At 42.3% G+C, this 26361-nt stretch overlaps 1 protein-coding gene across 1 annotated transcript in view; it reads right to left on the bottom strand.

Annotated features, from left to right (window-relative positions):
- Positions 1 to 4073: 4073 nt before the first annotated feature.
- MACO1 (macoilin 1) overlaps positions 4074 to 26361 on the bottom strand; it is a 57176-nt gene continuing 34888 nt past the window's right edge. The window contains exons 7-11 of the mRNA XM_024554397.4: positions 16586 to 16744; positions 15030 to 15212; positions 12492 to 12612; positions 9892 to 10066; positions 4074 to 5248 (exon numbers count right to left, since the gene is read on the bottom strand). Of these exons, the coding sequence (XP_024410165.1) occupies positions 5046 to 5248; positions 9892 to 10066; positions 12492 to 12612; positions 15030 to 15212; positions 16586 to 16744 (841 nt within the window). The 3' untranslated portion in view covers positions 4074 to 5045. The remainder of the gene's footprint in view (positions 5249 to 9891; positions 10067 to 12491; positions 12613 to 15029; positions 15213 to 16585; positions 16745 to 26361) is intronic.

The raw sequence follows: 26361 nt of genomic DNA, 5'->3' as shown, positions 1-26361 counted from the left end.
ATCAGAAACTGGGGCTGGAGCCCAGAAATTTGCATCTTCACAAGCCATTCAGGCAGTTCTGATGAAACATAAAGTTTGAGAACTATTATTCTAGGTTAAGTATGAGCCTGGTACCAGATAATGTGTCAAAACACAGAGGCCTAAGGCTGAAAGGGGAAGGGAATGGTGAAGCAATGATGACGCTGAAGGCGCTGGGGCCAGGCCAAACACACCTCACAGAGGTCCCTGCCCACACTCAGTCCCCACCCCCTCCCAACCCTGAGACGTCTGGAGGCTGCAGAGTTAGGGACCAGGGGCAGAATGGACCATCTCCGAGAGGAAAACCAGTCCAGGTTTCTTGAACGGGGCTTACAAGGCCACACCATATTGTGTGGCACTAAGCCGGGGATTCTTAGGAGAGAGATCAGGGACATTGTGACAGGCTGACTCCAGAACCCTAGTAAGCCCATCCTGAGGGGATGTGAGGCTTGAACCTCAGGCAAAGGCCGGGGAGTGAAAAACCACCACTGAGGTAGGAATAAAGCAGGAGCAAAGGAAGCCCAAGGAAGGAGGGAGGCAGGGAAAGAAGTGTGGCCCCTCGGCAGATGGAAGGAGATCGTTGCGACATTCATTTAACCAGATACCTTTCCTGGAGGAAATGCTTTCTAATTCAATTACTGTCAAAATGAAAAATCCCCATGTTGACTTAAGAGGCAGCGGTGCTGGCACTTTGGGGAAATCGGGTCTAAGACTACAAATAGGTGAAGAATGGATAGGCCCCTAGCAGGTTCCCTGCCAGAGGAGCGATTGTTCTCAATACCTCCAGCTGTTTGGGAAATCTTTGCACCTGGCTGAGTCAAGCAGGAGTTGGTAGAGAAAACCCGACAAGGAAAACAAGGTTTCGGCAGCAACCAGAGATGGGTAGGTGGATGATGTCACGATAAATACGCCACTTCGCATTCCCCCCTCTCCTTCTAGAAACAGTTCTATTTTTACTGTCATTCTACTAGAACTATTATGGAGATGCTCAGATTCAGTTAAGATACAGAACTTCAGATTACCTGTCTAACCTACTAGCTGACCTTATTCATTCAATATTCACTGAACACCTCCTACATGGCAGTCATTGTTGCAGCTTCCGGGGTGATGGCAGTAAAAAAAAAGGAAGAAAAGTCTCTGCTCTCCCAGGGCTTACATTCTAACGGGGAGGAAATAAAATAAGCAAAATATATGAAGCTTAGAGTTCTTTATCTCCAGCTTGCCCCTCCTCAATTAACATCTTCATTTTGAGTTTTCAAAGCCTGAGCACTGGCTTTTTCTGAACTGGAAGAGAGTGACAGTATTTTTAGGTTAGGAAAGCATCTCAGACAAGGGCTTCCAAATAATTAATATGCAACCGAATCACCTGGAGACCTTGTAAAACTGTGGATTCAGACGGGGTGGGGGCGGGGGTCTGGAAGAGGTCCCAGGGATGCTGCTGCCGTGGACACAAAGTGAAGTTGCAGACCACACACTTGCGAGGAGCTCCACCCAGAATTCGGGATGTGGGGATGGAGCTAGCCCAGGAACAAGCCTTCTTAGCCAGGTCCCCTGCCTCACCATGACTCCGTGGCCACAGTTCTAGACTTCCATCTGGAAGGCCCTGCATCATTTGCAGAGTGCTTTTGTAGTATTTCACCCAGTTCCCTCAGTAACTCCTTCCAGCACAAATACCACTTGTTTGAGGTGAGGAAACAGCACCTGCCTAGAGAGATGAAGGGAGGTCAGAGAGGATGGCAGCAGAGCTGGGAGCGGACTCCCATCCCTGTTGAGAAGGCTTGCCTATTCCACTGCCAAGGGGCTCTGCATGGCCTGGAGCCATCTGAGAGGGGAAATGTCACTGAGAGTCACAGGAAACTAGGCATTTATAGGTCTCAGACGCCCTTTAACTGTAAACCGATCTAGCTACCACAGGCCCACTTAAAAACACTTTACTAGTTGAACTCCACTGAACTGGCTTTGGGGTTATTTCTAGTTCATTTCAGCACTTTCTGGCATGGTGTGAATTTTGCAAGAAGCAATCTGATAGCAGCTGTCAGAAATGCTCAGCCCTCCCAGGTGGCTTGCCATAGCCCAATTCACATAGCTGGTGAGCATGGGAAACTGGGATGGTCAGGGAAAGGACCATTCCTTTCCTCCAGGATGGGAGCCATGAAGAACTGTTCATTCTTGCTTTATAGGACCTCTTGGAAAGACTGTCACAGAAAGAATGGGCACACACGAAAGCTACTACTTAGGTCAATAAAGAGCGGTTACTCAGCTAGTCAAAACACGCTTGGCCCACTCTTTAGGTAAATATTTAACCACCCAGAATGGCAAACCCAGCTTTATGGCATGTAATAAATTATAAAGTATTAAGACATAGAACCATTCTATGATGGGCCTAAAGTAACAAAGACGACAACTGGCGATCTCCTTGGTGGAAAAGAATGTGCCAATGAGAACGCTACAGGCAGGTGCATTTCTTCAGGGAAGGCAAAGGCAAAAGCCAAGCCAAAGCGTCTCCCTTGAGAACTCTTGCTTACAGTGGTTCATGGTGTGTCCGTGAAAGACTCAATCGCCGAGGCTCAGGGAGGCTATCCAGCGACCAGGACAGAGATGAGGTGCCCAGAGCAGAATTTTCAAAAACTGGAGCAAAGATCAATTGTAACAATGGCCAAGAGAGAAAAACAGGAGCCAAGAGAGGCACCTGGCTTCTCAGAAGATGAAAGCAAAGCCTCCAGAAACAATGGAGGATTTCGAAGTGGTTACCTTGGAGGTCAGTTCAGGATCAGCAGCAAGGCAGGAAACCCGACAGGGTATTGGTCCCAAAGTGGGTCAACAAGATTCCGGACACTGGGAATAAAATTTGCTCTCCAGATTTTCTCACCAACCACCTTCCAACCCCACGACTAACATGATTTTTTAGGAAAGAAGGGTTGTACCAGAAGACAAGTCAGCCTTGGTTCTAATCAGATACTGAGAGAAAGAAAGCGAGGGAGGGAGGCGGAGAGGAAGAAGGTAGGGACAGAGGAAGGAGTGGGAGGAAGGCGGAAGGAAAGAGAAGGGGAATGGATTATGTCTTAAGTTAAGACTAGAACTGAAACCAACCTGAGACCCTGGACAGATGCATCCCCAATCCTGTGTCTGTCCCCCACTGCACAGGACAAGGCCACCTGACAGGGTGCTCAGATGAGAGAACAAGAGCGACAATCTAAGGTCCATTCAGAACAACCTAACTTCTTGTGCCCTCCTGAAAAGTTAAAAAGGCAAAAACTAGTTTTATCTGTAAGAAAATGTTTATTCTTTTGAACCCCACAGGGGGAAAAAAAAGAATGCAGCCAAGACCAAGTATTTAACGAAAATAGTGTCCCAAAAGGCAGCAAAATGGGGGAAACCTCAACACAAAGTCAGTGACAATTTTCCATGTTTTTGCACAAAGATGAAAAAAAATCTATGACAATTCTGAGTAACACTTCCATGGTGACAGTTACACAAGATGATTCAAAAATGCAAAGTGGCAGCAACATGCATACCTGGCTAAAGCTAGTTTTTTTTTTAAATCCCAAAATAAGATCTGTGATTAAAAGGATGATTCTTTTTAATACCTCTATTTTGCCGACTTGCTTGTCCTACTTAATTTGCTTTAAATTTGCTTCCATTTAAGTGAGACGTACATGCCAATTAACAGGAAATTTTAGAAGAACTATGTCCTTCCAGAATCCATGGCAAGGAAGCAAAACCAATCTATTTGGTTTCTTAATTTTTCTAGTTTCTAAATACAATTTTGCCTTGCCCCTCCCTCTCCCAGCCCCTCCCCCCACCCCCACCCCGATTCTTAAACACTTCCAAAAGTTGCCAGTGCAAACACTTTTCTACCAATGTATAATATACACTTGAAACTGAAATCTTTGTGCAGAGTCATGAGTTTAAAACTCTTTAAAAAAATACCCCTTGGCACAAGAGCTGAGGAATAGTCAAGTTTCTTCTAAATTGTCGAACACAAGATGATGAAGAGTGGAAAGCACAGTTAAATGAAATGAAATGAAATGAAAACAAAACAAAACAAAAACAAAAAGCCTGGAACTGCAGCTTTTATTAGCTGTCAATGCAGTCTCCGGTACACAGATGCCACCCCGCCCCCATCCCAGGTGCTGGCCTCCCGACGACGCAGAACACTGCGCTGCTTTCTATGAACAGAAACAGAAGACGTGGCCGTGTGGTAACCAACAGCCCGGCTACCCACCAGTCTCCCAGCAGGGTCCACAGTGAGCTCGAGACAGATAGAAGACAGATGATGACAAAGGGGGAAACAGTCTACCATCGTCAAGTTTCCTCTTGAAACGTCATTTCCCAAGGCACTGTGAGCAAGACTGCTGCTAGCAGTCGTCTAGGACTCGACACACTGGTGGGGACAAGAACATTTCAAACACAACCCCTGACACTGTCTCACGGCTGTCTCATCGCCTGAGTTTCTGCCCTCAGCTTACATGATGCCCCATGAATTTGTTTGGTCCTCAGAGGGGTAATCGATGCTTGTCTGCTGTGGTATCAAGAATCGTATTCTTGAATGCGGCTGTATGATCAATACTGTGTTAGGTTACTGAACTGGTTCTTTCGCTCTAAGAACTACAATTTTTCATTATCACCCCATGCGGATCCAATGTGCAAGTTTTGCTTATTCAGGAACAAAACAAAACAAAAATAGAGGATTGAGAAGCAAAAACCCTGCTTTTTTTTTTCTTCTTCAAGAGGAAACTGTAAGAATACATAAAAGGCAAAATTGGCTACTTGAAATCCAAGAACGGTTTTAATGTATTGGCCGAGAAAAATAAACTGCAAAGTTCTGTGAGGTCTTCTAAAAATTTACAAGAAAAACTGATGGGCAGTTCTAATCAGACTTGGATGTTATCTTCCCCCCCTTTTAAAAACGACAACATATACAGTCCCACAAAATACAATATAAACTTTTTATCTTGACTGCCAGAGACGCTCCTCTGCAATGCCTTCTGGTAACCAAATTGTTGGGCAACACATACGGCTGGCCTTCACTTCTTCAGGGGCTGGTACACAGAGGCATTGGGATCGAGTCCCGAGGGACTGGTCTCCACAAATTTGGAAGAGTAGTGGGGGGAAACAGGGCTCAGGGGGCTGGTGGCGGCACTGTATGTTATGCTGGGCATGACGGCCATGACTTCGGCTATCTTCTGTTTTAGGTCCTTGATTTCCTGGTCTTTCTGAAGAATTTGTCCTGGAAGATCAAAGACCCACCATTAGTGAGAAGGGACAGCTAACCCAACACAAGGCCCTTCTGGGCCAATCCCAAGTAGATGTGACTCCAGCTTTGGTGGATAGACAAACTTTCCTATAAAGGGCCAAATAGTAAATATTTTAGGTGTCATGAGCCACATACTGTCTTTGTCATGTTTTTTATTTATTTATATTTTTTTAACCATGGAACAATGTAAAAACCATTCTTAGCCCATGGGTGGTAGGAGAACAGGTTTGGCCTGAGGGCCACGCTTTATAGGCCAAAAGGGATTCTGTTTTACGTAGGTGTGACTAAGCACAGAGGCTCATTTCCAGGAGGCAGGTTTTGAGCACGGCAGGTCACCAAATGATAGTGTAAGAGGTTGCAGATTTTGAACTAAGGCTCTCCCTCTCAAACTGAGATATTTTTCTGGGAGGGTAGACTATCTCTGAGCGTCAGACCAAGGAATACAAAACAACGGAGGTCTCAGATTCAGTCCCACAATACACTCTGCCCCGAGGTTCTCTTAGCAGAAAATAAGTGGATCTCTGTGGCTGCTCTCCCTCCTACACTGAGTGTCTTACCCAACCGGCTTCTGCCTGCCTCAGGGCTGCTTCCCCTTTTGTGCTTCTCCAGCTCTCTCTGCTGTCAACTCCCCGTGGTTTCTGTTTCTACTTCCTCACTAAGCATTCTTTAATCCTTCCATTTAATTAGACCCTTCCTACCCACCCGACTCCCAGATTCTCAACATACCCTGATTCTTCTTCCCTTTCTGTCACTTTACTCTTTGTACTAATGAAAATAATTTCAGTATTTAACACATGCGCACATACTGCTCTAAGTACTTCCACATACAAACTTACTTATTTACTACAACAACCCTATCAGGTGGACGTTATCATCGTCATCCACGTTATAGATGAGGAAACGGAGACACAGAGAAGTTGAGCAGAGGCAGGATTCAAATCTCTGGCTCCATCATCTGCACTCCTACCCCCGGCATTCTTCTGTCTCTTGTGACTAATCTTTTAGGTAACGACTTGTGTCCATCATCTCCCCATTGGACCGTGAGCTCCAGGAGGGCAGAGACTATCTATGTTTTTTTCCATTACTACATCCCTAATGCCCAGCCCAGGACAAAGCTGAGGCATTGCAAGTTACATATCTTGCCCAGAGTCATTCCGTTATTAAGAGGTAGAGCAGGATTTCAACCCAGGACCACTTTGTTCCAAAGCCCATCCAATTTCTACCTTGGCTGGCGTGGCTCAGTGGATTGAGTGCCGGCCTGCGAACCAAAGGGTCACTGGTTCTATTCCCAGTCAGGGCACATGCCTGGGTTGCAGGCCAGGTCCCCAGTAGGGGGCATGGGAGAGGCAACCACACCCGAATGTTTCTCTCCCTATTTTGTTCCCTTCCCCTCTCTCTAAAAATAAATTAAAAACAAAAAAAGCGCATGCAATTGCCATCATTCTTTGAAGCTCCCTGGTCTCCTAGGGGAAGAACACTTAGGAATAGTCTTCAGAAACTTAAATCTTTAGAAAAGAAAGAGGCTGAATTTGAATTGCATCCCAGTCCTATGGAAGATGGTAATATATTTAAAAATGTAACTGAACATAGTGCCATATTTTTTAAAAGGACGTAGTAGAGATGAAAGTCATTTTGGAACCAGGATGAATCAAATGATACAGAAAGGAGAAAAGCAACATGGGTTTGATTTGAATTACAAAGTTGGATTCTTATTAGAATATTCTGAGCATGACAGTTGAAGGGAAGTATTGAGGGAGGCAGCAGCAAAGAACCCTAGAAAGGACTTGTTCCCTGTGACTTCTTTTATGTCCCCTCAGCTTTAAGTAAGCCTCAAAATCCTCCTTCCCTTTTAACAAAATAAGCCTCAGATGAATAGAATACCTTAGGGCATCAGATATATGAGTCACTGGATCTTTTTTTCTACGCAGATTTAAGTTTGATTTCTTTAATCAGTAATATGCAAACACCACCAGAGCTTTGAAAAAGACATTTCTCTCTGCTTCTTTGTTACAAGAATTCCTGCGCTGACAAACCAAGCTCCCCTCGGCTACTCTGAGACCAGGTGCTGCTTCACTGCAAGGGGTGGGGGAAGAAATCTTCCAAGTTTGCAAATCCAAGTACACAGGCTGCAGTAGAGAGAGGTGGCCAGTTCTCAGGGAGGTGAGCCAAGTAGGCAAAACAAAAAACAAACCCCCCCCACAGTGTATGATCAGAAGTTCGGCTTTAAAGCAGGATTTCCAGGAACCTTCTTTTTAAATGCCTTTCTCAGAGTCCACAGATGAGTGGGCTGGATTCTCAATTCCCTTCTCTCTTCTTGCTCTACCATCTGGATCACCCCAAGCCACTCCTATATTCCATCCACCGCCTCCCCCACCCCAAGAGGTTTTGGTCCTCTCTCTGGGCTTTAGTCCCAAAATTCCCACTGACTGAACATTTTTTACCTGGGTGTCCAAGGAGCAACTCCAAATGAAAACATCCCAAGCCAAACTCTCTCTTCTCCTTCCTCACAGGTTCCTGGCTCTTTCTCCTTGGTTCCAGTAACTCTACCCTCCCTCCCCTGTGTGGGCCATCCTCCTCCCTCACACTCACCACCTTTTACAAGACAGTGGTAGCTTCCTAACTGACCTCTCTGCCTCCACTCCATATTTTAAATACATCTTTCACACTGCTACTGGAAAACGATTTCCAAAATAACAGCCAGAACATGTCACTCCTTCCTCCCGAAAATGGAGGAACACGTTCTCTAGTATGGCTTCATCTGTGTTCTTCCTGATCCCCCACTATCTTCTTCCAGGTCCCCCAGCTCGCGGTCCCTGGACTGCTCACGTGGACATTCTCAGCACTTTCCTTCACTTATGCTATTCTCTCAGGTTAACAGTGTTCTTCCCTGCCATTCTCTGCTCCCAGAATTATCCTTCAAAGCCCACTCAGTGACCCTCCCTCTTGAAGATACTCCTGATCTCTCCTCCTGCCTTTCAAGCCCTCCGCCTCTACCTAGTGGCGCAGGCCTTGCTGCTCGCTCGCCTTCTCACAGGGGCCACAGAGTCCACACTATCTTCACAATAACACTAACACATTATTTGCCTTCTTCGCACTCCTTCCCTCCTGGGCATAAAACAATCTTCCAGAAGCAGTATGTATGACAAGTGATTTACAACAGACTGAATGCAGAAACAGAGATGGGAATGGATCTATTTTTATTAAGCCAGAAACTAAAGAGATTTACTAAATGTAAAACAATACTACTTTCTAACTATTTTTTTGGAAACTATAGTTACTTTTTATAAAAATATGTTAACAAGTAATGTGTTTATTTTATTTTAAAATGAATTAAGAAATAAATGTTTACAGTTTTAGTTTCTAATAGGTAAATACTGACAGATACAATCTAGTCTTAAAAAAACCCTCCTTGGTGTACTCAGTAATTTTCGGAGCATAAAGGGCTCCCTGGACCAGACAGTCTGAGCCCCACTGCCCTAGACTACTCTGGTTCAGCTGCCTCCCCTTTAGCTTCTAGTACACTGCTTTACAGCGAGTAAGCGTGATCGCTCAGTAAGTACTTGTTGAAATATTCTTTCCTTTCTACTAAGTCAATTGTTTAAATTCTCTTTTCCAGTAATCTATTGGTGGCTAATCAATTTCTTGGACAAAATCCAAATTTCTTTTCATGAGTTCATGTCATGCCTCTGTTCAGAAGCCTTCCAAAAATGTCCCCTGTCACTCAGAGTCAAGTCCAAAGTCCTTTCTATGGGCTACATAATCTGGCAGAATGTGGCTCCTGCCACTTCTGAGGCTGCCAACTCTCCCCCTGACTCAGGCTGCCGTCCCGATGGCCACTACACATGCTCCCTCTCTGCCTGAAGTGCTGTCCCCAGAGACTAACAGGACTCACTCATTCTCTTCTTTCAGTCTCTGCTCAAAGGCTGTCCACTCAAAGGATTTTTCACGTTCACCATGTCAAACTATTGTGCGAACACACACACACCCCCGCCGCCTGGTCACTGCTTTATTCTCTTCACTGAATCATCACCATCTGACATATATTTGCTGGTTACTGTCTGTCCCCTCAGGGACTCTCACAGTACCTGGCAGACAGTAGGTCTCAGTAAATAGCCGCTGAGTAAACAGCCAGCTCTCTAGACTCTCCTGTCACGAGTCCCTCGTCTGTAACCTTCGCTCCAGGCAAGCAGAGCCAGTGGCAGTTCCGAACACGTCCGGCTCTCTTAGCTACCCTTTCTCATCTTTCATGACCCAGCTCGGACATCAGCTTCCCTGAGCCCTCTGACTCCCCAGACTGGTTTCGTCCCTGCCTTTCCCTATGTTCCCACAGACCCTGCGCCTACTGGGGCTACCAGCACCCCTGGGTAACTCTGCAGTTCTCTAATTTTCCAACGACACCGTGATCTCCTTGAGCACAGAAGCTCAATACTCTTCTCTGTATGCCCTGCTCCCGACACGTTCTCACTTCAAAATGGGTCTGCAAGAATGAATTAATGTGATGATTCCTAAATGTCAATGTTGGGCATTTAACCACTAAAGGAGAAAACGGAAATGCTCGCTGTGCCTCTGTGCATTCTCAGGCACGCCACCTCACCTGGGACCTGCTGCTCTCCTACCTTGAGCAATCTCGAGCTGTCGCTTTGCGTCCCCCAGTGCGGAGAACAGGTCCAGCTTGATTCTCGTTTCTGCACTCAGGCTGTTCTCCAGGTGCTGAGTTTTATCTTGCATGGCTGAGAGGGCTGACATTAACACCTCAGTGTCCTTCTCATTTTCCTTATACTTCCGAAGCTCCTATCAATATCATCAAAGCAGCAATGTTATAAGATAGTTTTGGCATCGATGTCTATAAATTAGCCTGAAATCACAAATAAAATCCTGCTATTACTGACCTGGCCCCTAAAAAACAGAATGCTAGTATTCTATGGGTTTAGACCTCACCACTTAGAGGAAGTGCAAAATGGAGGTATACGGTAATGTGCACACATGGAAACATTCTAGTAGATAAATTTGACTACGTTGGGCTTTTCTGTCTCCAAATAAAACACTTTCTTACAAGGCTAATTTTCTTTGCTGCCAGCTGCAAATGTTGCTGTAATATTGTAGTCAATTTTGCTAAAACTGTACTCGCCCCGCACTAAAAACTGTAGAAATGTTAATTACTTTGACAGGGCACACTGCAGAATAAGTCCACTTAAAACATCTGGTAATGCACTTATTAAATATATGTATATAGGTATTTTAATTTCTTCATTTTAGGAGAGGAATCCAGACTTATTTCAGAGAATTTTAAAATATATTAAAGTTCAAGAAAGAAAAGGAAAATTGCCCAAAATCCCAACACTGTGAAAATTTTGATATATATTCTTTTAGTCTTTTAAGCATATGTGTATTTTTTAACATAACTGAAGTTACAGTATATATACAACTTTGTATAGTTTTTTAACAACTTATATAATTTCAAATGTTCTTTGAAAATGTAATTTTTAATGGCTCTATAGTATTCCTGCATATATATGTACCATAATTTATTAAACAAATAACCTATTTGTTAAGACTGTTTCCATATTTCTTGCACTTCTATACTACCATGATGAACATCTTTGTGTATCTGTCATTGGTGAGATTTTAAAATATTTACCTTAGGCTGGCGCCCTAAAAAAGGAAATACTTAAAAAGTACACAACCCTTTCCAGAAAGTTACATTTCCATCAGTGATGTATGAGGCCTGTTTCACTGCAGGCTTACTCAGGTCAACATTATCATTTAAAAACTCTTTGCTAATTTCACAGTAGGTAAATGATACCCAATTTTAACCTATGTCTTTGGCGAGTCATAAGGATATATGGATATGTTCTTATCAGCCATTTATATTTCTTCTGGGAATTAACTGTTCACATCCTTTGCCTATTTTTCTGTATATTTGGGCTTAGCAATGTTTATGAGTTATTTACATATCAAGAGTATTAATTCCATACTTATATTTGTTGCAATATCTATCTATACCTTCTCCAATTGACTTTTTTCATTTATATTTTTTCACCTTGTGATTTCTTCCATTATGACTGCAGCGTAAATTTTTACTTATTTAATTTTTTATATTAAATTTATTGGGCCCTGGCTGGTGTGGCCCAGTGGATTGATCACCGGCCTGTGAACCAAAGGATCGCTGGTTTGATTCCCAGTCAGGGCACATGCCTGGGTTGCAGGGCCAGGTCCCCAGCAGGGGTTGCACGAGAGGCAGCCACATATTGATGCCCTTCTCCCTCTCTTTCTCTCTCCCTTCCTCTCTCTAAAAAATTAATGAATTAAATCTTTAGAAAAAGTTATTGGGGTGACAGTAGTTAATACGACTGTGTAAGGTCCCATATTGTAGGACATTATCCGTAATTTCATCGTATGCTCATCACCCAAAGTTCAGCCTCCTTCTGTTAGCTCCTCCGTTAACTGTGTTTAGAAAGTCGTCCCCTGTTTCAAGATCAAAGAAATTCTACTATGTTTTTACCTAGTTTAAAACAAAATGTTTCTTTTTTTTTTTCAACTTTTCATCTGGAATTTCTTTTTGTGTAATATGAGATGACCTTCTAGTTTTATTATTATTTTTTCTTCACTGTTCCCACCCGTTTCTGATGCCCCCTGTACCGTGCACTTTAGGCTTTCTGTCGAGGTCATCTATCTACTCCACTGACCTGCCAGTAATTCCTTACCGTCATTTTACAATGCATGACATGGTTTACATGTTCCCCCGAAGAGCCAATGCCAAATACTTGGCTACGGTGCACACGGCCCCAACTGGCCATGCCACAGCACTGGCAGCTTTCCTCCCCGTGCACTGCTCAGAACTGCAATATGGAAGGTTTGGAGCCACCCAAAATGGTCAATTCCCTGGCAATGGACAGAGGGTTAGGGCTAATAGATATGTATAAATTCCAAAGGACACTAACCTGGCCTATAACCTAAAAAAATGAAGTGAATCTCTATCAAATTCTGGTATAAAACATACCAAGGGACCATCAGCGTTTCTGGCTTGTATTAGAATCTGGCTAAATCAAATACGGTGTGAATGAGTTGGACAAAATTAGCACTTCCTTTTGTTACACAGACATTTCAGATGCAACGGGGTTTGCCTGTACCTAAAGGCACCATCTCCACATTATATCACGGACCACGAATCAAACACAGAGTACAAGTACAAGAAAGTCTTTGGTTCTCTCATTACCTGAACTTTCAGTTCTAGTTCTCTGATCTGGTCTTCTTTCACCTTCATGTCCATTGTGAGCTTCTTGCCCTCTGCTTCTAATTCCCTGATCCGACTCCGTAAGGTTTCGGTGCACTCTCCCCTTTTGAAAAAGAAGAGAAGGAAATAAGGGGACTTAAAAGACTATAGTTTTACTTATATTGCAGGATTGCTATTTCTCTTATACTCCAGAGTCAGTCAGGTGTCAGCTCATTCTCTCTATTGTTTGACAATTTCAAGGAACTCTCTAAAATAATTACCATTAACTGGGTATCTAGTATTAGCCAGGCACCAAGCTAGGTACACTTTACCCATACTACCTTCTTTATGGGGATAGGGTATATTATACCATTTTATAAATAAGAAAACTGAGGTTGCGTAGATATAATACTAGCCCAGGGTCACCAGTTGGTAGGTCCGAGAACTGGGATAAGAACTGAGGTTTCCACTGGGCCATATGACTTGAGCCAACGCACACAAACTGAGCAAGACAAAGGCAGGCATGCCCAGCAGGGGGCAGTGAGCCAAAAATTTTTTTCACTTTTAAAGGACTATGAATTGGGACTTTGGCCTTTCTTCAGTCATGAAGTTGCCGTAGGCCTGGCATACAAAATAAGAAGGGAGCAGCACTGAGTGGCTTCTCAAGGCTATAATAAGGATAAACTACAAAAGATGACGGCAAAGACTAGTCCAAAGCTGATTAACTGTGCAGATTTCAGACAGCCTGATGAAGAAAGTCGGTGTCCTTACCCACCCCAAAAATGTCGGTCCTTGAGAGACTTCATGCCTTGAGATTTGCTTAAGAATAAAAACAACCTCTACACCAGGGATGGCAAAAAGGACTATCTAAGGATAAGACCAACACAAATAAGCCTAACTGGAAACAAAAAAGGATTTAGGATAGAGACTAAAACCAATTTACTGATTCTCAAGCATAAAAGGCACTACACACATGGTTAAGGAAAGGTCCTACCCTCCTCAGTGGGTTTTGAAAGCAGTATACATATGAATGAATTAAGGACAGCATGGGCCATACTAGATCGTTGTTCAGGGAAATCTGCAAGTGTAAGAGCTTCAGAGATGCGTACAAATCTTCAAACAAACAAACAACCCCCCCCAAGCCCCACATTAAGTTAGGGTTAGGGTGAGGCAGACTAGTGAAGGGTCTTGCGCATCTGTATAGATGCTGATGGGCCATGTGAGCTCAGCCATCTGCAGTACAGAGTCTGCTGAGGGGAGACATGGGCACAGCAGAAAAAGTTCTCTCCTGCTGTTATTTCCTAAAAAGTAAGCTGATGATTGGTCAATTATCCTGCAAATGCCAGACCCAAGAAGGCTATTAACACACCAAATACAAAATAGCAAAACCCAAGGACCCATGCCAGTAGAATTATATCACATAGCTACAAATTACAATAGAAACTTAAAGTGAAATAAATAATTTATCCTCACTCTGCATCTGTAAACCCCTGACACCCACTATGCAGATGCCTTCACTAGTCAAGAAAACAAAGGGAAAAAGTAATAATGTGAAGTAAAAGTCAAAAACAAACAAAGAGGCTCTTATCTCTCTCCCGTCCTTGCCAGATATTCAGATGGCAGTTACACAGCAGGTTTTGGAGTATCTGCAAACTTGTCAATGGTACAGGGAAGCAGTCCCTAATTTTCATCACTCCACAAGTTCAATGATATCCAATAGTGACATAAGTTTCATTTTTTAAAAAACACGTTTTTAAAAAGATTTCATTTATTTGAACAATAAAAAATGTTAAAATAAAAAAAGAAAAGAAATCTTTAAGAAGATTTCTTAAATAAATAAGAAGTATTTATTTACTTTTTTTAGAGAGAGGGGAAGGGAAGGACAGAGGGAGAGAAACATCAGTGTGTGAGAGATACATGGTTGCCTCTCGCACGCCCCCAACTAGGGACCTGGTGTACAATCCAGGCATGTTCCCTGACTGGGAATCGAACTGGTGACTTTTTGGTTCACAGGCTGGTGCTCAATCCACTGAGCCACACCAGCCAGGGCTCATTTTTGCCCCCATCTTTTCCAGCTCATCTGACAGTTTGCTAATACCCAACAAAAACATGAGAAGTCAGTACATAGTACTTGGGGAACCAAGATTTTACCTTTCTTCCATTTTAAGATAAAAACTCCGGAAACACATCTAATTGTAGGGAGTAATAATGATAGTTCTATAAGGGGAACAAAATTCCGGATTGGTTCTTTGTGTTTAGCAGTTCTCAGTCTGAAAGAAAGTGACTGGAAACCCAGGTGTGGAAGGCAAGGTGATTCCCTCATGCCACTTTATAGGTGAGGTCACTGAGGATGAAGTTGTTGTAAGAGAGCGTAAGCTTGCACGGGTAGAGTTTAAACCAGCTACTAAAACCTTATTTAAAAGCAATCCGTCTGTGCACGACTGTTGTATTTCCAACCCTGCCCGAGGCACCACATTCCCAGGCTGTCCGGGTACAAGGAAAGCGAACCACAGGTTAGGCACTCAGGTCACATGGACATACCTAGACGCAGCAGCAAATGCGACAGCCCGGGCAGCAGTAGCTTCTTCTAACTTCTTCCTTTTTTTCTCCTCCATTAACTGCTTTTCTACGAAGCTTCGGGCTTCCTGCTCAGCTTTTAGCTTTTTCTCCAACTGGCTGATATTCTGCTTGTCTTTTTGCTTCACTTGTACAGCATTATGTAACCTACATGGAAATGGTTGTCACCCAGAGTTTTACAATTACAAATCCCCACTGTAAACCCTGGAAAACGCAGCTCCTCCTTATCATTTTAAGGCCAAAGTAAACAAGAGGTTCGAACAGCAAATCATAAATATCAACTACCAGAGTGCCCAGGGAGAATACATTGTCATTATTATTTAATAATTCTTAGTATCAATAAGCAAGCTGCCATACAAGATTCAGAATCAGACCTAGCCTCGGCTCTATCTATAGAAGGTAATTCAAAAAACACGGTAAAACAATTTTCTGTCAGAGGGAAAGACAACTGTAGAACTAGAAGTGCCCCAAAGCACCTTGAAAGAACTTCAGTCTGCCCGATGAACAGCTAATGGAGCCAGCCTCACTGAAACTGAGGTACAGGGCAGGCAGGGGAAGGTCTGTCTTTGCCTGAATGTAATTATGCTGCAGCCTTTCCCTTCCGTCTGTGAGACATTTTTTTTAGAATATTCCAAAATAGAGTCATAGGATGCTTCATTTCAGATAGGAATTTCAGCCATATTACCTTCTTTACCTAAGACCACCCCCAGCTTAACATATCAATATAAGTTGAGTTTCTCTAAATACATCAGTAAGGGTGAGATGTTCTCTATCGATGCTAGAGCCGTCACATATGTGGGTCGGAAGAAATGGAGAGGTTATTTGCCTATAATGCTTTAGCTTTTGAATTACATTCCTTAAAAGTGTTGAAGGACTACTCTTTCTTTTAAATTTTATTTATTTATTTTTTGAGATGGGGAAGGGAGGGAGAAAGAGAGGGAGAGAAACATCGATGTGCAGGAGATACATCCATCGGTTGCCCCTCCCACCCCCCCCACCAGGAACCTGGCCCTGGGACTCAGGTTTGAAGGACTACTCTTTCAATGGGGCAAGCCCACATTAAGTCAAGAAGTAATTCCAGAAAGAATTAATAAAAAGCATAAGAATTCACATAGAAGACCTGGCTTTTTGCCTGCCTCTTCAAATAAACTCAAAGTTCAATGTCATTTTTTAATTTTGAAAATCAAAGAAAATGGAGTCTAATTCTCTGGAAAACTTTCACTCAATGGAGCAAGAGCTTTAAATTGTGGCAGAAATACTTGTCAACTTTACTTATATTATCGCAAAAGCTCAGTAACTACTTTAAAGCTAAGAGAAGTTATTAAATGACAGAGGACAAAATAGCAATATTCATGAACTTGTTGAAATAAGTTCTTACAGAGTTTATAACATGTTGAATATCTGGTACTAAAGTAAATGTTAAACATTTTACTTAAAACCCCTCTGCTAGGTCCCTCGGTCATCAGGAACCCTGTGCTCCAGTCCACTTGGCTCACCAAAGGCCCCACAGGTGCACGTACTTGTTCTGCAGCAGCTCATTCTCCTGCCGGAGCTGGCCCATTTCTGAGCGGATCCCTCGCTCGGTGCTCGAGAGGGAGCTGATCTGACTGCGGAGCTCTTGTTCCACTTGCCTGCTGGCCTGTAGGTCAGCCTTTAACTTTTTAATGTCTTGTTCCAGCCTAGGAGAAGGAGAAACACAGCATTTTCACCACAGAGAGGGCACCCAGGAGGCTCTGTAGAGGCCCTGGCTGAAGTCCCTCCCGGCCTGCTGGGTGGACAGCCCAGGACCCCTCTGGCAGTTCCTGCCGCCGCCACAACTCCCGTCTGCAATGAGCTCTTTATTGAAAGCTTCTGCCTGGGTCCTCACCTCTTCCCCCAGGAGGGTACCTTTTGATTTCCCCCAAACGTCTGTGAACCCAGACAGGGGAAGATGGTGCTTGTGAGCTTCTGAGCTGCTAACAGAGGAGGAGGGAAAGGCAGAAAGCGGGTGGCTGAAGGGTAAGGTCCCTCCCTAGTGGTGAATTTCCCATGCCCCTCAGCAAGGGAATGTTAGTAACATCCAGCTCAGGACCCACCTGCTTTGAGATAGTCTGAGAGATCAGAATCTACTGTCTGAGATTCCATCCCACCACAGGCCTAGAAGAAAACAGTGTCTGAGACAACCTCCTGAAATTACTAGCATCCTTGCTAAATGATGTTCACACTTCTGGTGATTGGGTCATAAGAGCTCGTTAGACTCAATGATAATGAAAAAAAGAACAAATCGCATGTTTAAGAATCATAAGAAAATTCTGTGAACTGAAGCCATTATTTTCTCTTCAATTCCTTACTCCTGTTCCATCCATTTTCTTTAATAAAGTAATAGTTTCATTTTAAGTGATATATATTGGGGAACTATTATATGAACATGTATTGCTAGAAAATGTCAACAAAAAGTGTTGATACATCCAACGCTTTCTTCAAGAAAGGACGTTTCAATATCACGAAGGGCCAATAAATAGATACGTAAAATGATTAAGCAATAACACAAGGAAGACCATGATTGCATACATGCTAGAAGGAATAATAACTAATATTTAAGGAGAACTATGTACCAGCTCTGTGGCTTTAATAGTATAAACTCATTCAATTTGCACAACTTATGGCTAAATGCAATTATTATTCCCATTTTTATAGATGAAGAAATGTAGACTCAGGAAAGCTCCCAGCCAAGGTCACACAGGCAGGACAGCTCCAGAGTCGACTTCACCAGCAAGCTGAACTGCAGTTCTATCTTTCATAGCATGGTGTGGGTAGAAGTGCCGTGTGAGTTCTGAGGAGAGAAAATAGAGCTGAGTTGGGCCTCAAAGCTTGGGCAGGATTTGGAGAAACGGAGGGGGAGGAGGGAGTGTTTTAAACAAGGGAGAAACATGTCCAAAAGCTCAAAGACAGGAACGGCCACAGATACTTGAGGGACCGAGCAATCAGTCTGGCCTCTGAGGAAGGCTTGTGCTGTGGGAAGAGAGTGCGAAAGAATAGAGTGGGTCTGCTGGACGGAACTTTGGTGACTGGTGCTGAAGGTCAGGCCACGGATGGCTGCCATCTGAGACTCACAAGAGACCTTTTCCTCCAAGTTTACAGTTAGGCAAAAAAAATCAGTTTGCTCTGATGAGACTTGTGCATTTCACGAATACAACATACCAACAGAACCGGGATTTCTGGAGGGCAATGGTGATCTCTCCTTGGGACCGCCAGCTCCACAGACTAAGTCCCGATAGACACGTTTTATTAAGCACCAAATCCCCAGGGCCCACCGCAGTCATCAATACTTACTAAATATATGTTGCCTGGCATCTCCTAGAAAACCAAAGAGCAGCCTTATTTACTTTTCTACCTTTGCCAACTAAAACAAAATCTCACAAACAGAAAGTCCTATAACACTAATGGTCTTCTCCCAGACACAGTAGTCGGTCTTCCCGTCCAGCGACCAGGAGCACACACTGGAGACCTTGTGTTCCAGGAGCTCCACTGGGTCTCTGGACACAGCTCGCTCCCCAGGGAAGGGTCACAAGTCAACATCACGCCACACTTTCCCTATCGCCAGGGTTAATCCAGTTGAACGTCCTCTCAGAACTGCTCTGAACAATTACAGACCAGCATTTCTACCACCCCACACCATCCCTCATTCACCTGAAGTAACCCAAGGGATATTTTCCAAAACAGGTCGATGCTGTCAGGTTATCCCCATTAAGAAGCTTGGCTGAAAAACGTATTAGGTAATTTATCTTTCTTGCGAAGCCGATTTCACAGTCTGACAGTTGCATCTTCAGCAGAAAGGGTGAATTTTAAGACAAGAATAGGAACTTGCATGGTTTAGTAATGCGTTTAGGATCCGGATTCTAGACCCTGCTCTGGCGTCAATTCTGTGACCCTGGCTAGGCAAGGCGTGTAACCTTCTAGGACTCAGTTTCCCCATCTGAGGCCAACGATCTCTAATGTTCCTCCCAGCCTGGTCTAGGATTTCTAGCCTGACACACTTACTGCTGGCTGCTGACCTGCTTCTTCAGATTAGCAGCCTGAGCTGTATCATGCGCAGAGGCACAGGGATCAGGTTCCACACAACCAGCCAACTGGGGGAAAACATGTGCCACACTGGGAACGAAAAAAAAATAAAATCTGCACAGGCTAGGAGTCAGTAATTTGCCTATTTATTTTTTTTGCATTTTTAATTGCCAATTTCCTGCCATGAATTAAGAATAAGAATATTCTGAATGAAATTTTAGAGCTCCTTGAAAAGTGTAAAAGGCCAAAGAGTTAATGCCATTATGAGAGCAAAAAGTGTAAAATATCTGGAGTGTAACTTCTGGAGACCACAGAACACTAAACATCTCTATATATCTATGTATCTCTCTATACATCTTTTTATGTAGAACTAAGAAATTTTTGTCAAGGCTATGCAGGAGCACAAAACAATGAAAATAAAATGATGTGGTTACATGGGTAAGTTGAAATATAAGTTGTACACTTAAGATTTGTGTTCTTCTGTGAATGCGTTATAATTCAGTAAAAAGTTTACCTTCAATAAAAAGTTTACCTTCAAATATAAAATAATTTCACAAGACATAGTATGGAAATGCTTCTAGATTTTCATAACTGCTACCATCAATTCTGTAAAACTCTGAATTACTGTTTTCCAAATAGTTGCAGCAAAACCTGTAAGTTAGTACAGTATCACCCAGTTTAAGAAACACTGACAAAGCCCTGGCTGGTGTGGCTCAGTAGACTGAGCGCCGACCTGTGAATCAAACAGTCACTGGTTCGATTCCCAGTCAGGGCACATGCCTGGGTTGCGGGCTAGGTCCCCAGTAGGGGGCACACGAGGAGCAACCACACACTGATGTTTTTCTCCCTTTCTCCCTCCCTTTCCTTCTGTCTAAAAATAAATAAATAAAATCTTTTAAAAATCAGTAACACTGACATGTAAGATAAAAGTGCTAAATGATAAATTCTAAGTAATTTTTAAGATTTATCTGGGGAAGTTTCTCATTGTCTCACTACAGAAAGCATTAATTTAACCTTAAAGGTTCACTATATTTTAAACCTTTACTGAGATTCGTGGTTAAAATGATTTACAATTCCTTATTGGATTTATTTATTTTGGATTGTAAAGGTGATGCCCAGTCAATATAAAAACTGCATGCAGCAGTAGAAAAGTATAAAGGATAAAAATTTAATTCCTAATCTCATCCAGACAGAACCATTCACTATTCACATTTGGTTTACTTCTTTTCTCCTTTCTTTTTTCCTTTCTCTTTCTTGACACATGAAAATATTTTTAATATTGGTGAGAGTACCACATATACAGTTTACATTTCTTAAGTGCCTTCCCACACCATTAGAAATTTTTCAAAAACAATTTAATTGCTGCATAATATTCCTTTGTGTGAATGTACTATATAGTCCTATTTTCTAAGATAGAGCTCAGTTTTTCCATATGCTCATTAAAAAGTGCATAAATGAATTTTAAAAGAAATATGTACACACAACTGTAATTGAATAACAATTAAAAAAAAAAAAAAAAAGAATTATGTGAATCAGTAAACTGAACTGAATCAAGCCAGTCAAGTGCCAGGGCCTTTATTAGAGAGATTAACTACCACTTGTCTCAATGGTTAAGACAAGTGGTAGTTAACCCTTTGGTGCTAAAGGTCAAAACTTCCTAGGTAAAAAAACAGATATATAATTTATTGGTATGATACACCAAGAAGGACTGACTAAATGATGTTAAGAGGTCAATGTAAAATCTTCAAATGTATTCATGGGATTTTATTAAAATGTCAACAGCTGCAACCTAAATTAGAAGCAAGTGGTCAGGAAGAACATGAGGCAAAAGTAATAGTTTATAACTCTAAAACTCACTTCAGTAAATAGGGATCAAAAGAAAGGAGGAAAAAATTCATCCATGAGCTCATACCCCTTTTATGGGAGCTAAATCCTATTCTTCCCTACACAATAGAAAATTAAGGGGTAAAAAGTAAAGTTCTTCCAGAAGAACTACAATCTCATCCAAAAAAAAAAAAAAAAAAAAAAAGGGCCAGACAGATCTTAACCAAACTTTGGTAAGGCTTAGGCAGGAAATAAATTCACTTCCTGCCTTCCCAACTCTGGTGGCACTAGTTTTCACTCCTCCAAAGGCTGCCTAATGGGGTCACCACCTGGGATGCAGACAGGGCCCACGGCAAAGCCAGAGTCTATGTGTCCAACAATAAATATGTCCATTTGTGCCAATTAGACAAGCCAGGGTTCTAACTAACCCAAAATGTTACCTACTGGGTCCAGGCATCTTTCCTAGCCACTTCACCGATAATTTTAGAAGACAGCACTCAACTTCTAACCTTGTGAAGCTACAGGTAAAATGCCAGCTCACAAGCAGGAGGTGGGACCATGGAGAATAGGACTTTTTCCGGTCTGTACTCGGATGGGCTGGGCTGACCTCAAAGCAAAACTGACCAGCTGAGATCCCTCTTACCCATTCCAAACCGTAACTCCATCCCATCTTTTCCCTCACTCTTCCCAATGAAGTTACAGTATAAATGGTTGATAATTATTTAATTTTAATACAAAAAGATTTACATTTTAATAATCTCCAAAAGAATGAAACTCAAACATTAGCTTTTCAGGCAGGCTAAGTAGGAAAAATATCTTTGAATATCTTGAAGTACACCTGGTAGTAAAACAAAGTACAGTATTCAAGTGTTGGCTTTTAGTTGAAAGGGGTACTGTTTTTAAGTATCTGAAAAGTAGGAAGATATTTACGTCTAAATGTCTGCAATCCTTATCTTTTGTGAATTACTTGAATCACAGCTCACAGTTCTATGACTTCACTGAAAGTTTAAAAGTTTCCTATGGGTACTGCTAGTAACTCCAAAGTTTTATAAGCCTGAGGCTCTGAGGCCTGACTGAGAAGCACAGTGGAACTTTAAGGCTATGGGGCACTAAATTTCCCCAGGAAGCAAGTCTTACAAAAAAGAGGGAGACCTTTTCTCACCCAGGACTTCACCTAGGGATGACTAGGTTCCCCAAATTCTGCATGAGTCACACTCCACTCACCCTCCAGAAAACTACCGAAGTGTATATTGCTATGGGCTGCCAGCTCAACCCCACGAACTCATCAGGAAGATAAGGAGCCTTGCCGCTGCTGGTTATCTCTGAACTCTAATGTGCTAGTGACAGAGATGCTGTAGGCTCTGCAAGAGAGTACAGAGCTTACAATTCTGCTTGCTCTGTAAGCAAAGGGGCTTCAGGTCATCTACAGATTAGACCGCCAAGTGTCTGAAAGATAGGTTTTTCTGACAAAACTGTCACGCAAGCCAAAATGACCCACTCTTTATTTCCAGACATCTTCTACCTCTAATTGTACCACCCATCTGGGAGGAACAACCTCCGACTTTCAAATTTTACTCTTTAAGGCTCAGTTAAAAAATGAAAACAAACAACAAACTAAACATTCTCCAGGACAAGGCGCTGATCTCCAGGGCTCCAAGTTCCCTCTCTTTCTGAAATCTGAAGGCCCTTACCATTGATGCTTCTCATTTGGGACTAAATCTTATTGCCTGATACTGTTTCTTAATTTGTTCTGGCTTTTAATCTTCTCCTGTGTGTGTATCTTATTTCTAAAAAGATTGTAAGTTCTTTGAAGTCAGGAACCAGGGCCAACAGTGCTATGAAACTGGAAGCTGGAACTGTTATTTCTAAAGTTTCTTCCAATTCTTCCAGACCACGTCTCTAACCCTCACTCTGTGTCTTAGATAGAACAGGGTCAGTGTTATGATAAATGAGGCTCTGGAAACCTATCTACAGCTGGCCACCAGATATTTAGTTTAAGTAATGGCTGAAGGAGACGGGGTAAGTGGGTTCTTGCTTACCAAGCAGGCAGGTGCACATGAGAAGAATGAATGAAGAGCAACTGCTCCATCTTGTTAAGTACCTAATCCCATTAGGAGACCCGCTGGTATACATTAATCATACAAGACAAGACTTGTTTAGGGACTGCACAGCTGTCTATGCAGAAAGCTGAGCTCATATATCAAAGCTCTGTCCCAAAAAGCAATACTGTTTACCCGCTCCATAACTCCTTCCCCTCTCCCTTTCCAGGTCATTCACACTGATAGGACAGGCAGCATGGGTCATTCACATATAACTCATCAGTGACTTGAAGCTGCTCCAGTACATCCTGTAAACCACAGCTTCAGAAACAGTGAAATGCAGTGGCCTCAGGTCTCACTGTGGTTACTACAATGGCTTACCAGGCACAAGTATCCACAAATAAGCAACAGCCTGGTGACCTGATTACAAAGTACTTATGTCTCCGCTCCCTAATCTGTCAAACACAAAAGGGAAACATTAATTTTCATTAAGATATGCAAAGAAATGCAGAAAGGAATCCTAGAGACTTTCACACAACTGATCTGGGAAATGAAAAACTAACTTCGTGAAGCCCTTCAAGGATAAAGCTGTAAGTGCCACAAACTAGTATTTTTAATAAGGTTCTTAAAGGACGTGGTCAGATATGATAGTCTGTATCAAAAGTACTTAAAACGTTCTTATCTGCTGACGCAGCACACTACTCCCACATTTATTTATTTATTTATTTGCAGGACTGCTGATACACAGACTGATGTAAAAATCTCTTTGATGCAGCACTATTGATTATAAAAACATATGAAACACTTAAAATTCAACATAAGGCTGGCTCAATAAATTGTATATTCATTCATGTGCCTATATGACTGACATACAACTATTAAAAAAACCACTGAGAGCCCCGGCTAGTGTGGCTCAGCTAACTGAGCCCCAGACGGCAATCTTAAGGGTCGCAGGTTCAATTCCTGGTTGGGGCACTTGTCTAGGTTGGGGGCCAGGTCCCCAGTTGGGGGTGTGAGAGAGGCAACTAACGGATGTTTCTCTTGTACATCCTTTCTCTCACACGTTGAAGTTTCTCTCCCTCTCTTTCACCTTCCCTTACCCTTTCTCTAAAACAAACAGACAAACTGTTCCTGCCTTTCAAAAAGCAACAACAACCAAAAAAACAAAAACAAAAAACCCCACTGAAGGAGAATAAGACAGAAGTGAAAAATGACTCAGAGGCTATATATTAAGATAGTGGCTCTCTTCTTTATCTTAAAAACTGAATATAATCAATATATAAAACTTATTTTAACACTTTAATTCTTATTTTACAAATGGGAGAAAAGTTATTTTACAAGAGGAGGCTGTTAAACAACTTTCCATGGCTTTTCAATGTTCACTGTTTCTCTTAGATTTTTCCCACGTGACAGGTCAGTTTCAGAATAATCTGAAAGCCTTAGGGAAAATCCAACTCTTCTATTTGACAAACTTTTTAGGTCATTCCAAAAAAGGGGAACTTAACTTTCTGAAGTAGACAACGGTTCAGTTCCTGAATCTGCATCACATTCGTCAGTTCTTATTGAAACAACAGTTTCTCTAAATCTAGATTCTAGAGCTATAGTTTACTGCCCCGCTCTGGCTCCCCAAGGAAAGAGAAGAGCAGGCGTTACTGCTCTGACATCAAGCTTGACATTATACATGTTACAGGGGACGGTGCTAGGAGGTCCAGATTCTAAACCAGCTGGCCTGTGAAGTCCGTGAATAACTAGTGTCTACATCCCAAATTTTTGGGTATTTTATGCTCTAAAATTATGGCAGTAAAACATCTTGGCATGGAAGAAGTCTCCAGTCCTAGGTACAGAAGGCCTAAGCACTTCTGTATTGTTTGAAGAACATCAACCAGAGACCCAAAGCACCTTCTCATCACAAGGCTGTCCCCTCTCCTTCTAAAGTAGTCTGAAAGTCTCATAGTCAGGTGTGAGGATTAAACAATAAAGGGGGTGATCTTCGACTGGGGGTGGAACACTGTCAAAAGGTACATGTTTTCCAGGGGCACAAGAAACTAACTGAAGGAGAGGAGGCAAAAAAGTCCCATTAATAGATGGCAGATTAGTTCATGGGATTTACCAATCCCTAACAGAAAAGTCCTTCCTATAAGAGTCAAGTTTTGATTGGTGGGGTCAGGGGATAGGAGGGAGCAAAATGTAAGAGTAACAGGAAGGGGCAGGTGCAGATGTTGCAAACTGGTGAGTCAATCTGGTCCATAAAGATGTTTTGTTTGACCCTCTCCCACATGATGTAAAAAAAAAAAAACTAACTGGTAGATTTCACATAATGATAATCTATTCTCAGCATCTTTTCAAAATACCAGATTTAGCAACATTGGGCCTGCAATCCCCCCAGGCCACAGTTGGCTGTCCTGTTTGGAAGGGCATGTGCTCCCCAACTCCCAGGTGCCCAGTGCAGTAGTACATACAAGGGATGCCAACCCTGGCCTGCCCCCTCACGCCTGTGCCCTGTCTCAGTTCTGCAGGTGTCTAAGTCTGTGGCACCTGCTCTTTCCAGTTCACTATTTTATATTTGTTTCAAATCTGTTACAGCACTCCATTAAGAAAGGTGAAATGTACCTTATGAGAGGAGTTGTCATTTTTTCCATAAAAAACAAAACAAAACACTTGTTTTTAATCCTGAGAGTTCCAGCTGTCTAGAAAAAAGGTCTAAGAAATCCCCAAGAGATGTGCATAGGCTGAAGTATACCCACCCTGGATGTCAAAGTATTCAAATAGCCAGTTTCTAAATGAGAGCATGGGTAACACTGAAAGAACATAGTTCCTTTGCTTGGAGTACCTCCCCTTCAGGGAATCCACCTCTAATCCCCTTAACTGGAAATCTCAATTCATTATGTGCCAGTGGGGGTACTGACTCAGAATTTAACACAAAGTTTTATAGTAGTTCCTTCTGAATTCCAGGGAGGAAACTTTGCAATCTGTTTTGTTAGAATAAACTCTCAGTACTTAACATAAAGACGTTTCTAATGTGGACTCTAACCCCCAAATAACTTATGTGTTATTTCATATTTATTTATCCATACAACATAGATAATTATCTTCTTTGACCACCTGGATATGGGCTCATTAAGTACATTCCTGGCTTAAATTCATTAATGCCAGTTTCTAAAGTGCTACATGGGTTTCAAGTCACAAAACAGCCTGTTTTAAGTATAATGGTCAGGCTTCTATTACCACGATTACATCCAAGAATATTATAGTTTTAAATCACTGCAATAGTTAAAATAAATTCAAACTATATTGTGAATTAACATTAAGTAGAGTGAACTAAGTAAAACTTGTAAGTACCTTAAATATTGTAAGTGTGGAAGAAAATGAAAATAAATCAGGTGTGAGACCAT

The sequence above is a fragment of the Desmodus rotundus genome, chromosome 3 (assembly GCF_022682495.2).
Source record: "Desmodus rotundus isolate HL8 chromosome 3, HLdesRot8A.1, whole genome shotgun sequence".
NCBI lineage: Eukaryota > Metazoa > Chordata > Mammalia > Chiroptera > Phyllostomidae > Desmodus > Desmodus rotundus.
The sequence above is the reverse complement of the archived record's forward strand: the minus strand, read 5'-3'. Positions and strand labels throughout refer to the sequence as shown.